This window comes from Protomyctophum parallelum (genome assembly GCF_964188405.1).
Source record: "Protomyctophum parallelum genome assembly, chromosome: 17".
Taxonomy (NCBI): domain Eukaryota; kingdom Metazoa; phylum Chordata; class Actinopteri; order Myctophiformes; family Myctophidae; genus Protomyctophum; species Protomyctophum parallelum.
Window position 1 is genome coordinate 14,524,570 of NC_139719.1, and position 21,091 is coordinate 14,545,660.

Below are 21,091 nucleotides of genomic sequence, written 5' to 3' on the forward strand. Positions count from 1 at the left end.
TTTAAAGACGGTTACGCCGCGGACAAAGCCAACTCGGATCGTGACAAATCATGACAATGAACACAATGTTTTGGGCCGATCAAATACTTTATAAGAAGAAAAACAAAGCAAATAGTGTTGTCTCCTGCCTTTATTTTCTTCTTTCTAATGATTTGATCGGCGCAAAATATTGTGTTCATTGTCATGATTTGTCACGATCCGAGTTGGCTTCGTCCGCGGCGTAACCGTCTTTAAATAAATACTTTAAGAAATGCCTATGAGGAAAATGAACGGCGATTTCTTTTCCGGGTCTCTCGAGGGAGGACGGGACTGCGACGCTCTATTGGCCCGTGTTCGGGGGAGGGAAGCCGGGCAGGGAGGATGATGATAAACCCCAATGCAAGTAATGCTACAGGCTGGGGCGGCACCTGTCAGCAGGCTGTTGGGAGGGAGGAGTAGGACGAAGGCTCTACGTACGACCTCCCGGTATGGGCTCCTCTGGTGCAGGGAGTAATCAATATAGGGCATGCAAACCTCGCACATTTGGTATGCAAATTCGGTGGGTGCGCCATCTTGAAGATGATAAGTCACTATACCTGGCCAACGGATAGGCATACAGTGTATATATATATATATATATATATATATATATACACTGTATATATAGAAGAACAACAGTGCATCAGAAGTATTAAGCCAACAATGTTACGAGCAAGCTTCAAAAACATTTTGAAAGTTACATGTTACTGTACATAAAAAAGGAACACGCCCTAATATATTATATAAAACTAGTCGCTACAGCTAGAGCATAACCTCATGTCTGCTTTGCTGTATGCAGAAGGGTAAAATCGGCACAAATTAGGCTACCTTAAGATCTTAATAATAACCAATATAACATTTTAACTCTGCTTGCTTTTCTGTGGTAATATGTGTGAAAGTCTGAACTCTCTCTAACAAGCAAACGCAAGGCTTGGAAGTCTGATGTGGCTCACTGTGTGTGTGCGTGCATGTGTGCGCGTGTGTGCGTGTGTGTGTGTGTGTGTGTGTGTGTGTGTGTGTAAAACACGGCTCATTAAAAGAACACACGCGATGCGTTGGCAAATGGCAATGTTTACAACTTACTGGACGAGTGAAGCTGTACACATGGACATATCCTTAAGGAAGGGAGAGGGGAAAAACACCACAAGAGTGACAAGTGATCCACGATTCCACACGCAAACTGCAAACATGTGTTCTCTCCGCAGTAACGGATTCATGTTGCAGGCTAGTTTGTTGTTATAGCCACCTATAGCCGAGCTTGACTCTCATTGACCGTCGGTCTGAGATAATGAAATAAACACTATGATTTATGTGTCCGCTGGCGCTGACAACATAACATTTAACTCTTAACAAAATTCCCAAACACATGTGCTTAAATGAGTATGACATGACACCATGCCGACCATAGTGGTGGTCAGCAGGTAGGAAACATACTCAACTGAAGCCCATATACTTCAAGATGAATCAGCCCGTATGAGATATGAGAGAGAGAGAGAGAGAGAGAGAGAGAGAGAGAGAGAGAGAGAGTCCGCCTCGGAGGAGGCGGCAGTGAGAGGGAGACGGCAGTGGGAGGAATGCGGCGAAACGTTAATTTAGTTATCTATTTTATCTGCTGTATTCTGACCTTGTTGATGGTGACAAGCCTACTTGTTGTATTTCACACAACAAGTAGGCAAAAGCACTGTGCACTAAACACTCAAACGCCAACTTTATACTATACGAGCAGATCTAATATGTATTATGTAGGCCATCACATCCAAGATGGCGCCGGTAGGTGTGACAGCCTATACCGGTGACCTCAGCCTTGCATGGCCTATTGGCATAAAGACTGTACCTAATCTGCCAGATTGAAGAAGCTTGTTTCACTCGTTTCACAAACTACTTCCATCTGGGATCACTGTAGCCCAATCGCTGAAGAAGGACGTCCCTTTTTATCAAGCTATACTTGGCAGGTGATACTATGAGTATACTAGTATTCCTGAAGAAGATCCAATAGTGATCGAAACGTTGAGTCAATAATAAGCCAGTGGAGCTGAGTTTCTTTACCATACCAGTGTCGCGGACTCTATTTTTTCCTCCTTTATTGCTGTTTGTCCAGAACCTGGGCTAGAGTGGATGTGCATGCACTATCCCTATGTCTGTACCATAGAGTATTAAAAGGATAGAGACTGATCTGATCCGCCCCCTCCACTATTCATGTCAGTGGAAGTTGCTCAGTGGCGTTTTGAAGCACCCGGGAGGACCGTCTATTTCCGCCTTTTTGGGCGTATTTCCGCATTGGACCACCAAATTTTGGTGGTCCAATGCGGAAGTGCAACCGAGCGCTCAATGTTAAAGCCCAGCTGCACGGGGTTTCCTCGTCATGAATCCACGGGTCCGCCTGCAGTCCTTCCTCTTACCACTAGGGCCCCGTGCTTCAACGTTGGTAAGCCTCACTGGCCCCATGGTCTGTACCAGCATCATGCCACACCCAGATGTCCCAGCCATCAGGTTCCTACCACAATCACAAAAAACACGCTTGTTGTCTCCCCGCAATCCACCTGCTGCGTGGTGGATGTTTGTGTTGTGGGCCATGAATGACAGAGAGAGGAGAGTGAATGGAGCCATCCTCGCATGGCTGAGATGAATAAACAGAGAGGTTCTTTTACAGCCCAGGGCCTGCCTGACTCCGTGGGGATGGAGCTGTAGTATAGTGTATAGAGTAGTAGCCTAAAGGAGGAGGGTCAGAATAATGGTGTCGCTTTGGGTTGTGTGAGTCATATAGGCTATGCAGGGGTTGGCACTATAACAGATCAATTGATATCGATCAGTAACAGAGGTTACTGAAAGCCACCATATTGGTCAGAATGTTACCCATAAAACAGCTTAAACTAGTCCTCATGGATTCCCTTTGAATGCTTTTATTTCATTCAATAGAATATGGTAAATGCCTATAGTGGTTTTACTTCATGGACAATTTATAAAGGTCAAAAATGTATGCTTATAAAAAAATCCATAAACAACGTTCAATTCATTGACAACTTAAGTCAAATGTATGTAGGCCTATATTAGTCTGCTTTAAGCAAATAAACAATATCACACTTTTTATTATTATCGATCAACACACGCATGAACGCACGCACGCGCACACACACACACAAACGCACGCACAGACGATCCAAACGTCATTGCTAATTGTTGCACCTGGCTGTCATTCTTTCTAAATTGCTTTACATAATTAGACAGCCAGGCCTATAATACTTGCACTTATAAGAAGAGCGACAGTTAAAACTATGCGAAAATTACCTGAAAACAGTACCAGCCCCTTGAATATTATAGGTGTCACTGCATCTGCATCACCAAAACACGCTCAATTAGAATAACAATGAAATAAACTACCGGTAGATAGATAAGCAACGAAACGACTCACGTCTCTGAAGCGGTTCCAGTGTTTGATCTTACGGCCGTACTGAGAGATCGTTGACAGCCATTTCTCATCTTCCATGAAATTTCCTGCCGTTTTCTCCCCTTCTTCTCTCCCACTTTTCATCGTCACATCTACCTGCACCGACCAGCCGGCCAGCAGAACCAGGGCCAGCGGCAGACACAAGACGTTTCTTCCCCCAACAACCATGTTGTTACAGCAGCGTGTATCCCTGCGTCCGCTGTCCAAGGTTTCACGATACTAATGATGTTGCTGCTGCTACCTCGAATGTCTCTCTCTCTCTCTCTCTCTCACCGCGGTGCTTGGCTGAGAGCGAGCAGTCTATTGAATAAGAATAAGAGCGAGAGGAGAGAGAGAGAGATAGAGAGATGGAGCGAAGCCAGGGGAGGAGGGAGGGAGAGAAGAGAGAGAGAGAGGGGGGAGGCAGAGGGAGAGAGAAGGGGAGAGGAGATGGGAGGGAGAGGGCATTGTGAATCTAATGTATCAATAACATAAATCTGTGCCACTCAATCAGCTTTTAGTTATATTTGTCTTTCTTGACATTGAAAATGTGATGCCTGCCATTATAAGTTATAACTTAACGCTATCTTCTTCACGTGACGTATTGTTGGACACACATGGAGATGTGATGATATCTGGATTATTTTATAATTACCTTACCACATTCAAAATGCTCCCAATAAACTCTGCATGCCTTCTCTCTCTCTCTCCCCCCTCTCCCTGTTCATTGAACCTACCTCCCATGAAGATAAAGTGATTCAATACACGTGTTCAGATGTGCTCAGAAGATTCATTTGGGTTTAAGCCAGTGTGGATAATTGTCAAATTTATAATTTCAAGGACCCCCGGCCAGTTTGTTATGCATTATTAGGTCCATGGACGCGTCCATTTGGTTCCATTTGCACGCTCTGAAGAGTTATACATACTTTTTAAGGGTCCATTTGGTTCCCAAACTATAAATCATAGTTCCCCCCATGGGAACACATTCCCCGAGCCAGGTACCCCTGGGGGACTTTGAGAACCACTGGTTTACGCTTAGCAAATTTTGTGCCATGGGGACACACCGACACAGCATCACTTTCCCTGTGTTGCTGCTGGCCCCAGCCAACTGTCGGTGTCATCAAAACATGTGGCAGACGCAGCCACGCATCTCCTGAATCTGCAGAATTGTGGGAATGGGGAAGCAAGGGCAGAGGGAGATCAGCGTCCCGCGGAGGCAGCCAGCTGTGCGCATCAACACGCCATTGGCCCAGACATGATGTATTCATTAGGGGAGGTCATTATTATTCACGTCCCGATCAGGATGGATGTACCGTTACTGTTACAGCGGCACGCTAATGGCGACGATGATGAAGTTGGCCCGGGGTTTCTCAAAGGCATATTAACCTCATATTAATCTCTGCTCCGTTTGGGGCTTAAAATAATTGTTTTAGGACTCAAAAAACACTGTTGACATCCCCATCCCCCCCCCCCACACACACACACACCCCCGAGCGTCAGGAAACGGCATTCTCACAAGAGAGAGTCCTATACACGGTGTAAGAATCGAAATAACTGGGGGGTGAAAAGAGTTTTGGCTTGTTGTCAGATAGAGGCTTTTATTGGCTAGATAGAACTAGGCTTTCAGTTCCTACGGACTGGACTCCCACAGATAACCTCTCTCAGCGAAGAAAGCTCCTGTGAGCCCAAGGCTGCCTCTTCTAATCCATCAATATCTGAAGTGGAAAGACAATGGCCCTCCTCACATAGGAGACCATAGGAGGAAGGGTAAGCCTATTCCTGGTGAATAACACAATGATACAGACACCAAAACATAAAGATTGCCCTGATGGGTTTGTACTGTTTGATAGCTTATATACAGGTAGGGAGTTGTCAAGGTCTCGTAGAGGTCAACACCAACCAGCACATAGTAATGTTTATCTGATCCATGTATCCTTATGGCAGCAGTGGAAAATAGCCTTGCATGATCATGGATGGTTTCCTGTAAATGCTCAAATGTGAGTATTCCTATTGCAAAGACCTTGGGAAATAGTAACATGACACCCTTATCAAGACATTTCATTACCACTTCCCCATAATATAATTCAATTTTCAGACACAATTCAATTTAAACCTTAATTCAAATGAAAGAAATTACATTTGTGATATGCATCATGCCGTTCTCAACCCATGAGACTACTATGTATACACTATACAGTGTGGATTTTATATTCCTTTCTACATATTATCTGAGTCTGCACACACACACACGGGGCTAGATCTTGCACCACCCATTAAACCTTATCCCTAAACCTATTTGCCAAAGTTCACAACGTGTAGATGTAGATCGGCTAGTTGAACCATTTTAAAATGATTTTCAACTGTTTTTTTTTTTTTGTGGTGCAACCACTCTACAACCAGGAATGTCCGTGTGTATCATGTATCGTCATGTATCAGTCATGAGCACGAGTGGTGTGCGCATGCGTGAAACCAGCAATGGCCAGCAATATCCGCGCGTGTGTGTACAATGCGCGTGCCTGCACAATGCGTGCCTCACATCTTGTGCTAAATAAATAGCGTCAATGCTAGTGAGCTAAAATATAGCCATCCTTGCTCTAGAAAGCACCAATGTTTCCATCTAGACCACCGCATAATCAGCAAAGACCTCCGAACATCGCGCTAATTGACCAAACCATGGAGAGCTCCGTAGATTAGGAGTTATTGAAGCTTTTAGTCTGCCTGTATAATGGGAGGTGGACGGCAGCTTGCATGCGCGATCCGGTCTAGGTATGCTAAAGAAGGAAAGGCCGACCCAAAATAATAATGAAAAAATAGTTCTCAGCGACGCGGATTGATATCCATAATAAAGCTAATCTGACGGAGCAGAGAGAGAGAGAGAGAGAGAGAGAGAGAGAGACAGAGAGAGGACGGGGAGAGAGAGGGGAGTTGCACCACTCGGTTCACACAGGTGTGATTTTACTGTTCATACCTCAAAACAGACACACATAGGGACACACAAAGCCAGGCATTGGAGCGGTGTGCACTGCTCAAAAATAAATGACATTTGTGATCGTTATCCATCATGGTGCAGACACATTGGATCCGTTGGCCGATGTCAAGTCAGCGGATCTCTTCCATCTTCTATGGAGAGCACAGAGCAGGGGAGATCCAGCCCAGTGAGTGGTGCATGGTGCATACAGCACTGCGATTTGACGGGCCAACGTCTGCATCTTAATTTGCATAATCACAACTCGCCCTCAACTTCATGCAAATGAGGTCCGTCCAGCTCCAGCACAACACAGCAGGCTCACGAAACTCGGGTCAAACTATCAGTGCTAGGCAGAGCTGATCAAATATGAATCAGGGTTCTGTTGCCGCATTGATTATTTTATGCCTCAAACTTTAGCTGTGAAATGAGTTTTTGACGCAGAGGAAAAACCAAGTACTCCTCTTGTTTGCTCTAGTCTAGACTCTAGAGTAGACCAAAATTGCCGATCTACAAGCTCACAAAGCGTTACGAGGCGTCGTGTGCTCAGCACACACAACTCATCGCAACGCTTTGTGAGCTTGTACGGTAGATGGGCAATTTTCATCAAATACTCACCAGAATAGGGAATGCTTGGCTTCAAGTTTGCATAAAATAAGTTGAAGGGAGGGGCCTTTGATTTGAATAACACAAGACTGCACACATTGCATTATTACAGAATTGCTAGTGTCACGACAGACTGTTGACTCAAAATTAAAAGGAAAAGACGGCACTGTTTTTCCTTTATTTGCCGATGGGTTCTCAGATTGCAGAATTGCTTATCTATAAATAAATGCCATCTGCAGAACACCAGCAAATCCTGTCCTGTCTGACAAAATGCACCACGCGTCCCGTAAAGCCCAGATGCAGCCTTTTGTTCTTTATCCCAGCGGAGCATATTGCCACATGACACAATACCTCGCTTAAGAACAGCTTTAGAAATTCCTTGTTTACAACACGTAATTATAGACATGCCTAACATAGATGGTATGCAGTCTGTTGTTTATTTTGGCAAACATTCAACAGCCTGCAAAAAAATAATAATACAGCATCTCACGATACCCAAGCATTACATTATGTTTTTCTCCATTTCATGTTCAAGCAAATATGCATACCGTACATGTCTGGGATAAACAACTCGATGAAGACTTTGTGTGAGCGGTGGTGGTGGTTGAAGTGATTAACACCCTCCATGATGTACTAGCCAGCAGCACCCGGTGGCCCATATGGACTGTGGTCAAGAATGGAGGAACACAGAGTTCCTCCGCCTCTCGCCAGCAGGCCAGGCCTGGCTGAACACTTCCCATCTTGTCGCAGTGGAATTCGTCTGTGTTGACCTACATGACACATAAAGATAATCAGCAGTAATCTTAATTATTTGTCATGCGGCTATAACCGAGGCACGACGTACGCGTTCCACTCTGCACCAACTCACATTTGTTTTTACTCAGTCAAAAGTATCAATACTGCAATGCAGAAATTCTCTGTTGCAAGTACGACTTGGTAAAAGTAGTGCAAATTGCAAATACGCCAGTAAAGTAGAAAATAAAATACCTCAAAATTGTATTCAAGTACAGTACTTGAGTACATGTACTTAGCTAGTTTCCACCACTGGTGTGGAAATCCCGTTGCAAGGGCTACACAGAGAATGGATAATGAAGGCATTTACATTTATTTCAGCTTTCTTTTGTCAGTCTGTTTTATAACTGTGTATTGTACGGTTTACAACAAGTCTGCATACAAGGAAAATAAACAAAGCAAAGTGCACTATCTGCTGAAATTATTAATACGTTTCATTTCCAAAGGAGTCAACTCTCAAACTAATTGTTTCATAACAACAGCCATAAGTCTATAATTGCTTTTTCACAAAGCAGTGTTAGCTCAAGGGCCATACCGCTGATATACATAGAAAGTAAACAAAACACAATTGAAATCAACTAGCCAGTAACCGTTTGTTTTTTACTGGCAGGCCGATTACATTTGTTTCCACTAATATTGATACAAAATGCTGAAAAGCTTTCAGTGGACATTTCTCAGTAAACTTCCAAACATAAAAAACTAAAAAAGAAAGCACATAACAATCCCTTTAAATTGAGTCGACTCTGTAAAAAAACAAAACAAAAACGTGAATAGATTTAATTCATCTGGGTTCAAACTGGGCCGCACTGCTATTAAAAGTGCAGGAGAGCAGTCTGTTTTGTAGTGCACGGCGGGCAGCCACATCCAGGATGCCAGAGTATTGCAGTACCTCTTAAATTAAAAGTGAACAATAGACAGAAGAACGTGACTGATATTTCAAACTCAAACACAATGTCCGTCCCAGTGGATGATTTATTTTACCATTTTATCTACTGCATGATCCACTGCTAGCAGAAAAAACAAAACAAAAATCAGCCTCATCCTGCCTGGCAATACAATGAACTACAGCAAGCTATACAGGGATTCTACACTTGCTCGACACAGCAGTGGGTGATGGCAAGAGATGAATGAAGTAAGTGACAAATTCCCTCGATGTACATTAAAAGACTGAAGCTGATAAGATACGACATGACTGATTGTAAGAGCTGCCTGTTGAGAAGAGAGATATTAATCTTCCTAGAGCAAATACATACTTTTCTGTAGTTTCAGCTTCACTTTCAACCACTGAACCCCTATGTACTCTGTTGATCGCGGTCCCCCAGGGGTCTGTATTTGGCCCCCACCTTTTTTCCACCTACACAAAATCCGTTCAATGAAAATAGGCGATCTGCAAGCTTGCAGATTGACTATTTTCTACAAGCTCACAAAATAGGTGGAACATTCACCAAATCTCTGACAAATGTTTCCCTTTTATGGAACTAACAGGCACCCTTAACCGTATCCGTTAATTCTTCGTGACCGCGCCCTATGAGAAAAGTCTGTGATGAGTGTCCACCACGTTTTCATCACCTATTCAATTCCGCAGAATATACAACAACCACAAAGCCAGCGCTTCCCGGCTGACAAGCTACTGTTCAAACAACACAGAATGTCTGTGGCTCTCCCTCTCTCCTCGAATGTGGATGGAACTGGTGGTAAACACACATTGACAGCTGCAGGTAGTCTCCGCACTCAGCACTCTGAAATCTGAATGATAAAAAGACTGCTGCAGGGATCACCAGGGCTGCTTTGCTTCCGGTAGGGAAGCCACACCGAGCATCCAGACATTTAAAATCTTCCAGACTCAGGTGTCCATCAACTAAGGGCCCCTTTTCGCGCCCATTAGCAGAAGACAGTGATTAGTGTGGAACGCAAGCACCATTGGCATTCAACTCGAGCGTCACGTCAAACATAATGGAACACTGCCGATCCCGAGGAAGGTGTGCTGTCATATTTCAGCGCTAATGATATCCAGTTAAGATTCACTGGGAATCTGCTTGAAAGGGGGGCATTTGTATACCGGCATATCTCTCTCTCTCCTCATTTTAAGTCTGCCAACAGCCTCCTAAGAAAGCAAACAATCTTATTATTCATGCCTGTTAAAAGGACAACCTGACACTATGGTTATAGTACAGGCGAGCCTGCCGGAATGACAGCACAGTGTTAGATGTGTGCGATTTCTGTCAGGTTCATTCTTTTTATAGGTTGGTGTGCAGATGTGACATATGCCTTGGAATGTGTTGAGGGCAGCATTCAATTTCATTGGCAAGTGCTACTTTCATTAAGCTAATGTTAGCTACTGTAGCTATCAAATGTTACCATAACTAGTCTGCTATGTTGGCTCCATGGTTGACTCTAGCTGTTCATCTTCTTAAATGAGGAACTTCTCTTGCATGAATTTCACTAAAACGCCGGGACAACACTCCACACGTCTCAAACTCACGTCTCAAAACTAAGGAATGCACTTCCCATTACAATCAGAACTGCAACCTCACTCCCGATCTTCTGCCGTAGTCTGAAAACCCACCTGTTCAGACTCCATCATGGCCCGTAGCACTCACCCTAGCCCCTTAGATAGCACTTTTGTAGACTTAGATAGCATCTTATACAGACTTATGTGATGTAGACAGCACTAGAATTGCATTGTATGTAGTCATAGTCAGGGCTCAGCTGCTCTGAGAGCAGCATTCAAAAGCTGCCCTCAGAGAAGCAAATTTACATGGTTGTGCAGTCCGGGTAGGGAATGAGGCATTACCCCAGGTGAAGGAGTTCAAGTATCTCGGGGTCTTGTTCACGAGTGAGGGGAGGACGGAGAAGGAGATCAGCCGGAGAATCGGAGCGGCAGGGGCGGTATTGCAGTCGCTGTACTGTACTGTTGTGACGAAAAGAGAGTTGAGCCAGAAGGCAAAGCTCTCCGTCTACCGAGCAATCTTCGTTCCTACTCTCACCTATGGTCATGAAGTGTGGGTCATGACCGAAAGAATAAGGTTGCGAATACAAGCGGCCGAAATGAGTTTTCTTCGACGGGTGGCTGGCATCTCCCTTAGAGATAGGGTGAGAAGTTCAGTCACACGAGAGAGACTCGGAGTAGAACCGCTGCTCCTTCGCTTGGGAAGGAGCCAGCTTAGGTCATTCGGGCATCAGGTTAGGATGCCTCTCGGGCGTCTCCCTAGGGAGGTCCTGGAAGCATTTCCCACTGGGAGGAGACCCCGGGGCAGTGGGAGGAAACACATCAACTCACTGGCCTTGGAATCCCCCAGGAGGAAGTTACTAATGTTGCTCTGGAGAGGGAAGTCTGGACTCAGCACTCTGGTGGAGCTGTTGCCCCCGCGACCCGACTACGGATAAGCGGTTGAAGATCGATGGATGGTATGTATAGCATTTACGCTGCCCTGAGAGCAGTATTCAAAAGCTGCCCTCACTTAATGTTCTGCTCTCAGGGCAGCTTAAATGCTATACATACACCAATGTAAAATTTCTTCTCCTGAGGGCTCACCATCCAGTGTTACAGACCTGTCAGGGTCCATTTGGACCCCTGGTGGCCAAAAGATTAAGTGGTTTACGATACCGATACCAGTATCAGAAAATAATTCACGTTGCACTGTGAATGTTTTATACTCTTAAGGTCCCTGCACACTGGACGCATTTTCGGATTTTTAGCTGCGGTTTTCCGAAAAACGTGTACAGTGTGCATTTGCAACCAACTTTACTGTATTATTTACATTATTATTTTACTAACTACGGGCTGCAGTTCATGGCTACAATCATCAATGGAATTTTGATTTAGTACATCATCAGTGGCAGTGGGGGCTGGTGGTGCTTTTGGGTGGAGGCCCGGGGCTATAAGGTATTGTTTGTATATGCAGATCAGGGGTCATCAATATGTCTGAACATGGAAAAAAGAAGAAGAAAATAAGGTGGCAAGACTTGTCCATGGCCCTTTTTTCTATTTTGTACAAAATATTGTCCATTCTTTCTTAATATTCACAATCTAATCTTAAATGTGTTTTTTTTTATATATTTTTTTATATATATTATATTTAAGTGTCAGGATGACATGCTAATTAATATATTGCAGGAGGAGGTCAACTCAACGGTATGGGACCACAGTGGAAAAGTTGAAAACATGGCATGTCATGATCTGTTGAGAAGGACCACCAAGGCAAAGGAGGGCAGAACTGGAAAAGGAAATCTAATTTTCATCAGTTGAGAGAAAGTGTTTCAAAGTGTCCAATAATAACAATAACAACTAATATTATAATAACACTTAACAAGCATAATGCATGGAGAACCTCGATCCACAGGCAAAACCATTAGACCTCCTCCTCACCTCCGATCAGGGTTGGGCACCTTGGCGTCAAACTATTGTGACACTGCATTCCTTTAAATCATGCCATGCACTCAATATATATATATATATATATGTATGTTTTGACTCTCAGGTAATTATATTGTTCCAGCATCATGCATACTTTCTCATCAACATATCTGTAGACTAGAACACCGCACCTTAATGTAACCACAACTAAGCTACGTTGACAGACAAAAGAAAACTAGTTTAGCTTGTATAACATTCCTGTCTCCTCCTGTCCTTCATCTATCTATATAGGCCTACTGTAATAGTAATAACTTAATGTGTAGCTTTCAAGTATGCTACGCACCCATTCGCCTAAGTGGCCCCTTTTCTCCTCAACTGTACTGATAAGTACCCAATTATTGAAATCCCGAACATGGAATATGTCTCTGCTGTCATAACACTGAGGGCGTACAAATGGAACAAAATGGACCAGTACGGGACCATTTATATTACGCGGTTATGGGGGTCCATAGCCCATAATGCACAGTGTGTGCAGCTCCGTTAAATTAACCCTCTGTAAGCATTAGCGTTTTAGAGCCCAAGCCACACCAAAGAGTCTGGTCAGGACAAAACGTTTTTGTCACACACACACACACACACACACACACACACACACACACACACACACACACACACACACACACACACACACACACACACACACACACACACACACACACACACACACACACACACACACACACACACACACACACACACACACACACACACACACACACACACACACACACACACACACACACACACACACACACAGGGCGTGAGCACACCTTCACCGCACAAAACGCGTCCTCCAAGCGTCTCTTCCGGATTTTAAACAGCTGGTGGATGGAAATTATGCTGGCGCCCGGCTGCAACTTGACGTGTCGGCAAAAAAACTGAAACGCTTTGCCGACGCGAGTGTCATTTCCATCCACCAGCTGTTTAAAAACCCGAAAGAGACGCCTGCTAAAGGCGGCATCTTGTCGCTTGTTCGCACATATATCTGCCCACTCACACACCACACGTTTCCAAGTTCCAAACCATGGAAAACTGGATGGTTTGGGTCTTGAATATCAATTTGCAACAAAAAAAAAGAAAAGACATTGATAAGAGAGAGAAAGCGAGACACATTTCCAAAGCAAGCAGCTTTGGAGATAAAAGTAAAATTTTGAAAATGGGCATGAAATTAAAAGCTAATGATCAAATAACATGATTTTCAAGGCAAACGATGAGGAAAATATCAGTTTTGAACGGTGGAGGATATTCTTTTTAACCACTTAAACCCAAGTATATACTTAATTAGATCCGTGGTTCTCAACCTTTTCAGGCCGTGATTGACCCCCCAAAATAATCATATTTGAACTGGAATTTATAATGAAAGTCAAAAGAGCTGGAAACTGACTGAAACCTTGCCCAAATATTGCATCATACGTCACAGATACAGTACAGCACTGTTTCCTAAACTGTGGGTCGGGACCCATTTATGGATCACGGACCAATTCTTTGGGGTCACGAATCGAGTAAAAATCCCATTTATTTTCCTAAAACAATATTATTTAAAAAGATTTTCCCCTCCCCCAAAAAAAATATATTTTTAAATGAAACGACAAACAAATAGTAAACAGTAATTTCAAGGTGACAGTTTTACATGGCGCTTCTCTCAAAAGAAAATCCCCACCGCTTCAATCACTTTTTGTCCCTACACAGAACGAAGCAGAAATGTCAACGGCACCGCACGGGGGGGGGGGGGCACTGCATATAGGCTAGCTGCCTCTCCAGGCAACACATTCTACAACACTGCCCTGGTAAATATGACCTCCACGATGTCAACTACCTTCCTTCCAGCCCATCGGATGAAACATGAATCACACGTCAACATTTTAGCCTGTGACTCACACGCCCCCTAGTACCGCGAGCACACACTCCCCCTTAAGACCCGATCAGCTTTGGAATGCCTGCGAGGATAATTGAACTGCAGAGATACTGGCCTGGAATGCCCTGCATGGAATGGAGAGTATAGAAATCTGACATGGGAGAAGACCTCAACAGGCGGCTGTTTTGTAAAGTGGAGTCAGTGCTGCTGAATGACATGGATGCTCACACAGCACAGGAGGAAAGAATGCTACAAATGGCACTTGTTGTGTTACAGGGACGTAGCACGTACTGTAGGAGTGCCCCAATATGGAAAATCACACCTGTGTGAAGTGAGTGGTGCAACTCTGTGTGGGGGTCCCCGGGGGGGTCCCCGGAAGTTCCAGACCCACAGGACCACGGCCAGGGTGCCGGCCGGGTTCTGGCGAGCCACCCCACGTCCGAAACGGTAGAGAAAGGAGACAGTTACCATGTGGGTCCCCGGAACATTCAGACCCCCCAGGAACGCGCCCAAGGGGCCGGGCCGATTCCGCCCCACGTCCGAAACGGTTGAGAAATGACAGAGTTACCGTGTGGGGGTCCCTCTACTGTACTGTACTGTCACTGTACTGTACTGGCACACCCGAAATCATCATATATACAGTTAATACGTGCGTGTGTGTTTGTGTGTGTGTTAGGTTGCGCAGCAGGTGGGGAAAAACAACCATGCTATTTTCGTGCTCATACCCACCCAGCCAGGCAGGCACCCACACACATCGCTCCATAAGGGAGTGGTTGCACCACTCAAAAATATAATATCACAATTTATTTTCAAGCAGTATCTCAATACACAATATTATCACCGGTAAGACACCCTGAGGGCGAGAAGCGACCTTGTCCTTTAGGTCATGCCTGGGTGAGGGCAGACTGCTGGGAAAGCGCTGGCGCTTTGGTATGGGGGGGGTCAGATGAACATATGGATTGAATTCTGCACTGGCCATGTATGGAGCGTGTCTTGAGTGTGCAGGGTTTGATGAGGTCAAATCAACATAAGGAATGTCAGAACAGGTCAGCTCCATACAGTATATGGAGATCAAAGGGTGGCAGCTGGAGCAGTGTCTTGAGTGTACAGGGTTTGATGAGGTCTGGCTATAATATATGGAGGCAAGCAGGGAGACCTGCTTGCCTCCACTTGATGCACTCAGCATCAAGTGTTGTGTTAGGGGTAGAGATCCCTGCGAAATACTAGCATCATCAGGTCCAGGCGGTGTACTTGTACATCATGGCTGGGGGATGTATTTGTACATTAAGCCGCCTCACGGTACATATATATAAGAGCCACATGGATTGGGAACCATTGTTTTATTACATTCCAAGAAGCGATTGGCTTCCATGCCTTTCAGTATACTATACTGTATGCAATTGACAGCTCAAAAAGAGCATACAAATGGAACCAAACGGACCCGTACATGTAACGCTTGTGTTGATGATTCAAAAAGACAATGAAAGACGCGAGTATAGCGATTCGCCGGTGGCTCTGCGGAGCGGAGTCTTTTATCAGTATGTCTCGCTGAAAGGGGACACGAGAGCACACGGTGAATCCTCTGGGGTCAGGGTGGGAACATCCCTCTGCAGGAAGCAGAGAGCAGACTAATTATGCCTCAGAGAGACATCGGGGACAGAAACAACAGATGCGAGACTAGCATCTGCGAACATACTTGAACACAAACACAAGTTAACGAACATTTCACTACTACGTCAATGCAAAACTAGCCTCGGAAACCCAGACGTTTTAATGAAAAACATGTCAGTTTCACAGTACCGCGCAACAAGAGATATCTATGAAGACTAGAGCGAGTATGTCATTTAATTTAATGAGTGTCATAATGTTCAAGGCCATTTTAACTATGCATTAAAAACACATTGGGTGGTACATACACACATCTAAATAGAGCATGACATTCCTCCTGAAATCTCATCCAGAATAAACCTCAAACTACCACAGTAATTCCTCTCTATATACTGACTTAAGTTTTCTTGGTGTGTTTTGAGCAGATGTATTATTGGACATCTGTCTGTTGGGCTGCAACTATCACTATTGATTATAATTCTATCGATTATTCTATCGATTACTTTTTGATTAATCAACGATTCAATTAACCACTTTCTTTTTTACACATCGGCATTCGGCACACAACAGTGTCATGAAAAGATTGTGATATATAAGATGTTCAAAGAATGTTTTAGTGAAATTGAAATGATTGATTACAGTTTTGTTTTTTATTCATTCATTTATTCATTGTTTAACAGTTGCACCCCTGGTTTGGTGCATCCTAAATCATGTCCCACACAAAATAGCAAGAGTGTGCCCTCTAACTATGTATCTAATTATGTAACTTAGATAGCATTTTATGTACACTAATAGCATTTTATCGCACAATATAGTATATGCATATTTTCATTATATAGATATTCCACTGTTACGTTCTTAGCTTACGTATGATTCGTGATAAATACCGGTACTTTTTTTATGTATATGATGTATTGCCATGTTTTTTGTTCTTGCTTAATGTAAATCGCTCTGGATTAAGAGCGTCTGCTAAATGCCTTAATTGTAACTGACTTCAGCAGCTTGCAAATGATCCTCTGCACACACAGTATGTGTGTTTACAGGCTTGAAATGTTGGCATGCTTGCTGTGTCCGTTCCATTATGTTAGATGTGTAGTAGCCCTGATCTACTAACAAGCATGTTGCTTGGAACCACACACACACACACACACACACACACACACACACACACACACACACACACACACACACACACACACACACACACACACACACACACACACACACACACACACACACACACACACACACACACACACACACACACACACACACACACACAGCTAGTTTCTCTGCTTTTGCACGACACCCTCTCGACCAATTAAACGTCTGGTGAGAAGTCCAAGGCTTGGCAGAGCTGACAAAAAAAGGGCCATCGGAGCCAATCAGCGCAACTCGTGGCCAGCCTTGCGATTGCCCTGGTGCATGCCAAGCAGCGGGCATCCCCCACAGCGAGGGCAGGGGGTCGGAACAGGGCACGGAAGGAGCAGGAATCTGGCCCAGAGGGCCGGGCTGTGACAGAGCGACCAACTCTCTGACTCTCTCACTATATGCTCAGTCTATGCCACTGTTTCCCAAACACTGTTTCCCAAACACTGTTTTTCTACATTTAGCTTGTAATTATTATTATTTCAAAAAAAAAACATTCCCAAATAAGCAACAAAATAATAATCATGAATTATACTTTTTTTTAATTAATAATTTTAAACAGTTTTACTGCCGGGAATGGTTTAATCCAAGTTACTGTCGTTGCTATATACGACATACCCGCCTTTTGTTTTATGTGTTTATTCCGCCGTATTGTAATAAATAAAAAGAAACTCTGTTTTTGCCGCGGAGATAGAGCCTAGATGGTTTCGTTTTGATGACGAAACCGGAAATCGTCACATGCTGTGGGCTGCTAGGGCTTCTGGGAAATTGAGGCCAATGCAAATTAATGGGGTACAACGCCTCATGGAGACGGGTCTTGTGTGTGTCTTCCGGGTGCACCAAGATGGTGGATGGTACGATCGGATCATAACAAACCGAGGAACCTTTTTTCGCTGGATTTTCACGGATTAAAAACCCAAACAAAAAAACCCAAAAATACATTCAGCGTATGCTCTAAAGGTAATACAACAATCTCGGCAGTGAAGGGGGGTTGATTAAAATGCAGGTTACGCGTTTAAACCAGTCAAACTGATATATAATAATAATATATTTTTTGATTGTAGATCGTCTATATAATAGTAGTTAGTCCAGGGGAAAACGTCTCATTTCTCTGGTTGGTTTGGGAACCACTGGTCAATGCCATTGGTCAATGCCATTCCAATGACACGTAAATTATCACATGACGAATTTACAGTCAGGAACTATTTTGTATTTTGAAAGCTTCAGTTGATGTTTCACTACTGTTTTATACTCTTACTGTACTATTTCCATTTGGAACCCCCCCATTAATGGAAGATTTTAAAGTAAAAGGTACGCAAGTTATGGGTATGTATGGGGAAGATAGAAATGCTATCGGCATTCCGTAGAACTCTTTCCCCCAGTTGAGCAGGTTGCTACCTTGTAATAGTTTCCTCTGCCGTCTGTGTGAATGTGTGAGTGAATGACTGAATGTACAACACAATGTAAAGCACTTTGGACAGCATGGAGAAATATAAGATAAAAACCAAAATAAACTAATTCTCTACATAATAAAAGATGAACCCAACTCGATCAGAATGGAGCATTTCAGAATGAGTATGAGTGTGTGTGTGTGTGTGTGTGTGTGTGTGTGTGTGTGTGTGTGTGTGTGTGTGTGTGTGTGTGTGTGTGTGATCTGTTGAATAAACTCACCGTTTCCTCAGTGAGCGGAAACAATTTACGCTCACAACCATCCTTCATTTAGTTGATTATACTGAGAGGTGCCGTTTAACAATATTAACATCCCTCTCCATGTATTTACTGCCCTATACTGCCACCTACTGGACACACGCAATTTAGACCATCACTATCCTGGTCTGGAAATTAAAATGCACATTCTCTGCTTTATAATATCTTACCCGAGTAAAATGCTGATCATGAGAGTGTGATGCTGCCAGCTGACGTGTAGTAGCCGGTGCAGTCCGTTGAATACCTCTGGGAAAGCTGGACGGCAGTCAGGTCCAACTCTCCGAACTGATAGGCGCCAAAGTTCTACAATGACACAGCAAGATTTCATCTATCAATTTACAATGTAGGCATTTAGCAGACGCTCTTAATCCAGATCGATTTACAGTAGTAAGCAAGAGAAACACGGGGTAATACATCAAGTGCATAGAAATAGTGATCTTGGATGATCATAGATAAACCAATAACCCATCATCAGTCTCAGTATAATATAAAAAAATTGCACATTGAGGCTATAAGCGCACGAACACACGCACACACACACACACACACACACACACACACACACACACACACACACGAGACGAATAACAGTTAAAGTCCATAATTTATTCTGACCCCTCCCCAAAAAAAGGCCTAGCTGTCCTGACCCCTTATCCATAATGTACAGAATACATTATGGATAACTAGTGTGGACTGTTATTCGTCTCAACTGCTCTGACTAGGCATCTCTCTAAACGCGACTGCAAAACCTTGCTCATTTTGTCGTACAGTGTGTCATGCTGTAAAGGGCTGAGCCAGGCTGGCACTAACACCGGCGGCTCCCAACCTGTCATGGATCAGGATCAGGGCCCACTTCAAACTCTCATTGGACTCAAAAGGCGTTTGCCTCCCGGGCAGCTGAAGTGGACCGAGCCGGGGGTTGGGCTTTTTCAGCCGGGGGTTAACCTCTTTCCTTTTTTGAGAATTTAGCCAATGTTTGACCAGTTTTTATAGTAGTATAGTTTGATGATTACCTTTGATGCAGTAATGGTATTTTTCTTTGCTTTCTTTTTCTTTAGATATTTAAAAAAGTCTTAAAACTCCTTAAATTGACACTTCACCCCCCAAAATGACCTACTGTACAGGTTAAGAATCACTAACATAGTATATAATTTTAATTCAAAACCCATACCATGACCATAAAAATACCATGACTTTCCCCCCACAGGTTTGGAATCACTGAACTACACACAGTGTCATATGGTATAATCAACATACAAGGGTTATTAATATTATGACAACTGCATATTTTGGAGTCAGCCTCGTGGAAAGAAAGACAAGCTCCAGTGATTTGTTCTTCTCTACACACAAACAAGATTGTTGGCGATGAAGAAAAAATAAACTTGCTCACAAACAGGGAGTTACTATGGTTACTGTCAATTTGATATTTGGCAGGTGCTCTAATGTTGTGCTGGAAATAATTACAGCACAATTTGTCACGTCAACTATAATGAGTATCACAGGATAAAACAAACAAAACAAGATAACAAGGGGATTTTGGCACAATGGTGTCTTGCAAAAAACGTGTGTGTGTGTGTGTGTGTGTGTGTGTGTGTGTGTGTGTGTGTGTGTGTGTGAAAATAGGGATTGAGTATTAATGTTATTTAATTATCGATAATTGTTTTAATAATCAATAACTTCGATTAACCGTTGTACTATTATTTGTGACTGCAGGGCCAAGCCAAAAGGTACCAATGAGGACATTATTGAACTCCGATCTCTACGGTAAGAGGGCAGGCCTTTACCCCTGAGCCACCCGAACGCCCATAAATACTAATCCTACAATTTAACCCAAATGTCTTCTAAATCCTGACAGCTTTATGAAAAACCTATGTTGCTATATCTTTCACACCAAGGACCCCAAACATTACTTGTATTTGGCAAACGACCCAAGCTCAAATCTAAAATGACACAGATGCTTTCCCCGTTCATGTTTCGATAGGTCTGTGGCGTCTTCTGCCAAAAGTAAGATTAGCCCATTTTGGGCGGGAACCCCTTTTGGTATTAGCATTATGTTATGCTTTAGCTATTGAAAAATAGCAGATATACAAGCTCGAGCTTGTAGGTCTGCTATTTTTGAAAAACGACTGACATAGAAACATAGCTTTTTGAGAAAACTGTCAGAATGTAGAAGACATTTTTAGAATCTGATCTCACACCTGTGCAATTTTTGTCTGGGAAGGAGAAACATTCAAAGATTTGTTCCCAATTGTAATTCATGCTGGAGGCCACAAGAGGGCGGTATGGTTCATAATAACAGGGTCACTTAAAAATACACTCAATGTGGTGGTGTATGTAATGCTATGCTCTAAGGCAGGGGATCTCAATGTCTTTGGCTGGGGACCCCCGGAAATGCTTTGGCCATGTCTCGCTGCCAGATACAAACTTAACTACTTAACCTTTTTATAAATGGGCCTCAAACTGGTGCCAAAAATATTTTGAACAGTTCAATACAGTTCAAATATTTCAACTGGCTAAAGAGAGATCTACTAAACTAGAAATCTCACGTGG

The 21,091-nt window shown here is 43.5% G+C and overlaps 2 protein-coding genes across 5 annotated transcripts in view; both read right to left on the reverse strand.

Moving 5' to 3' along the window:
- The window catches only part of LOC310874154 (testican-2), a 64,802-nt gene extending 61,056 nt beyond the window's left edge, over nt 1-3,746 (reverse strand). For 3 of the 4 annotated variants that reach the window (XR_014570538.1, XM_083786846.1, XM_083786845.1), the window contains exon 1: nt 3,428-3,745. Coding sequence is in view for 3 of the 4 variants with exons in the window: in XM_083786846.1 (XP_083642972.1) it covers nt 3,428-3,631 (204 nt within the window). In the remaining variant the exon portion in view is untranslated. Of the gene's footprint in view, nt 1-3,427 lie in introns of all 4 variants that reach the window. The other variant, XM_083786847.1, reaches the window with a different exon arrangement.
- Nucleotides 3,747-7,513: 3,767 nt separating this feature from the next.
- The window catches only part of ascc1 (activating signal cointegrator 1 complex subunit 1), a 122,795-nt gene continuing 109,217 nt past the window's right edge, over nt 7,514-21,091 (reverse strand). Inside the window, exons 10-11 of the mRNA XM_083786848.1 lie at nt 18,712-18,844; nt 7,514-7,783 (exon numbers count right to left, since the gene is read on the reverse strand). Coding sequence (XP_083642974.1) covers nt 18,728-18,844 — 117 coding nt within the window. The 3' untranslated portion in view covers nt 7,514-7,783; nt 18,712-18,727. The remainder of the gene's footprint in view (nt 7,784-18,711; nt 18,845-21,091) is intronic.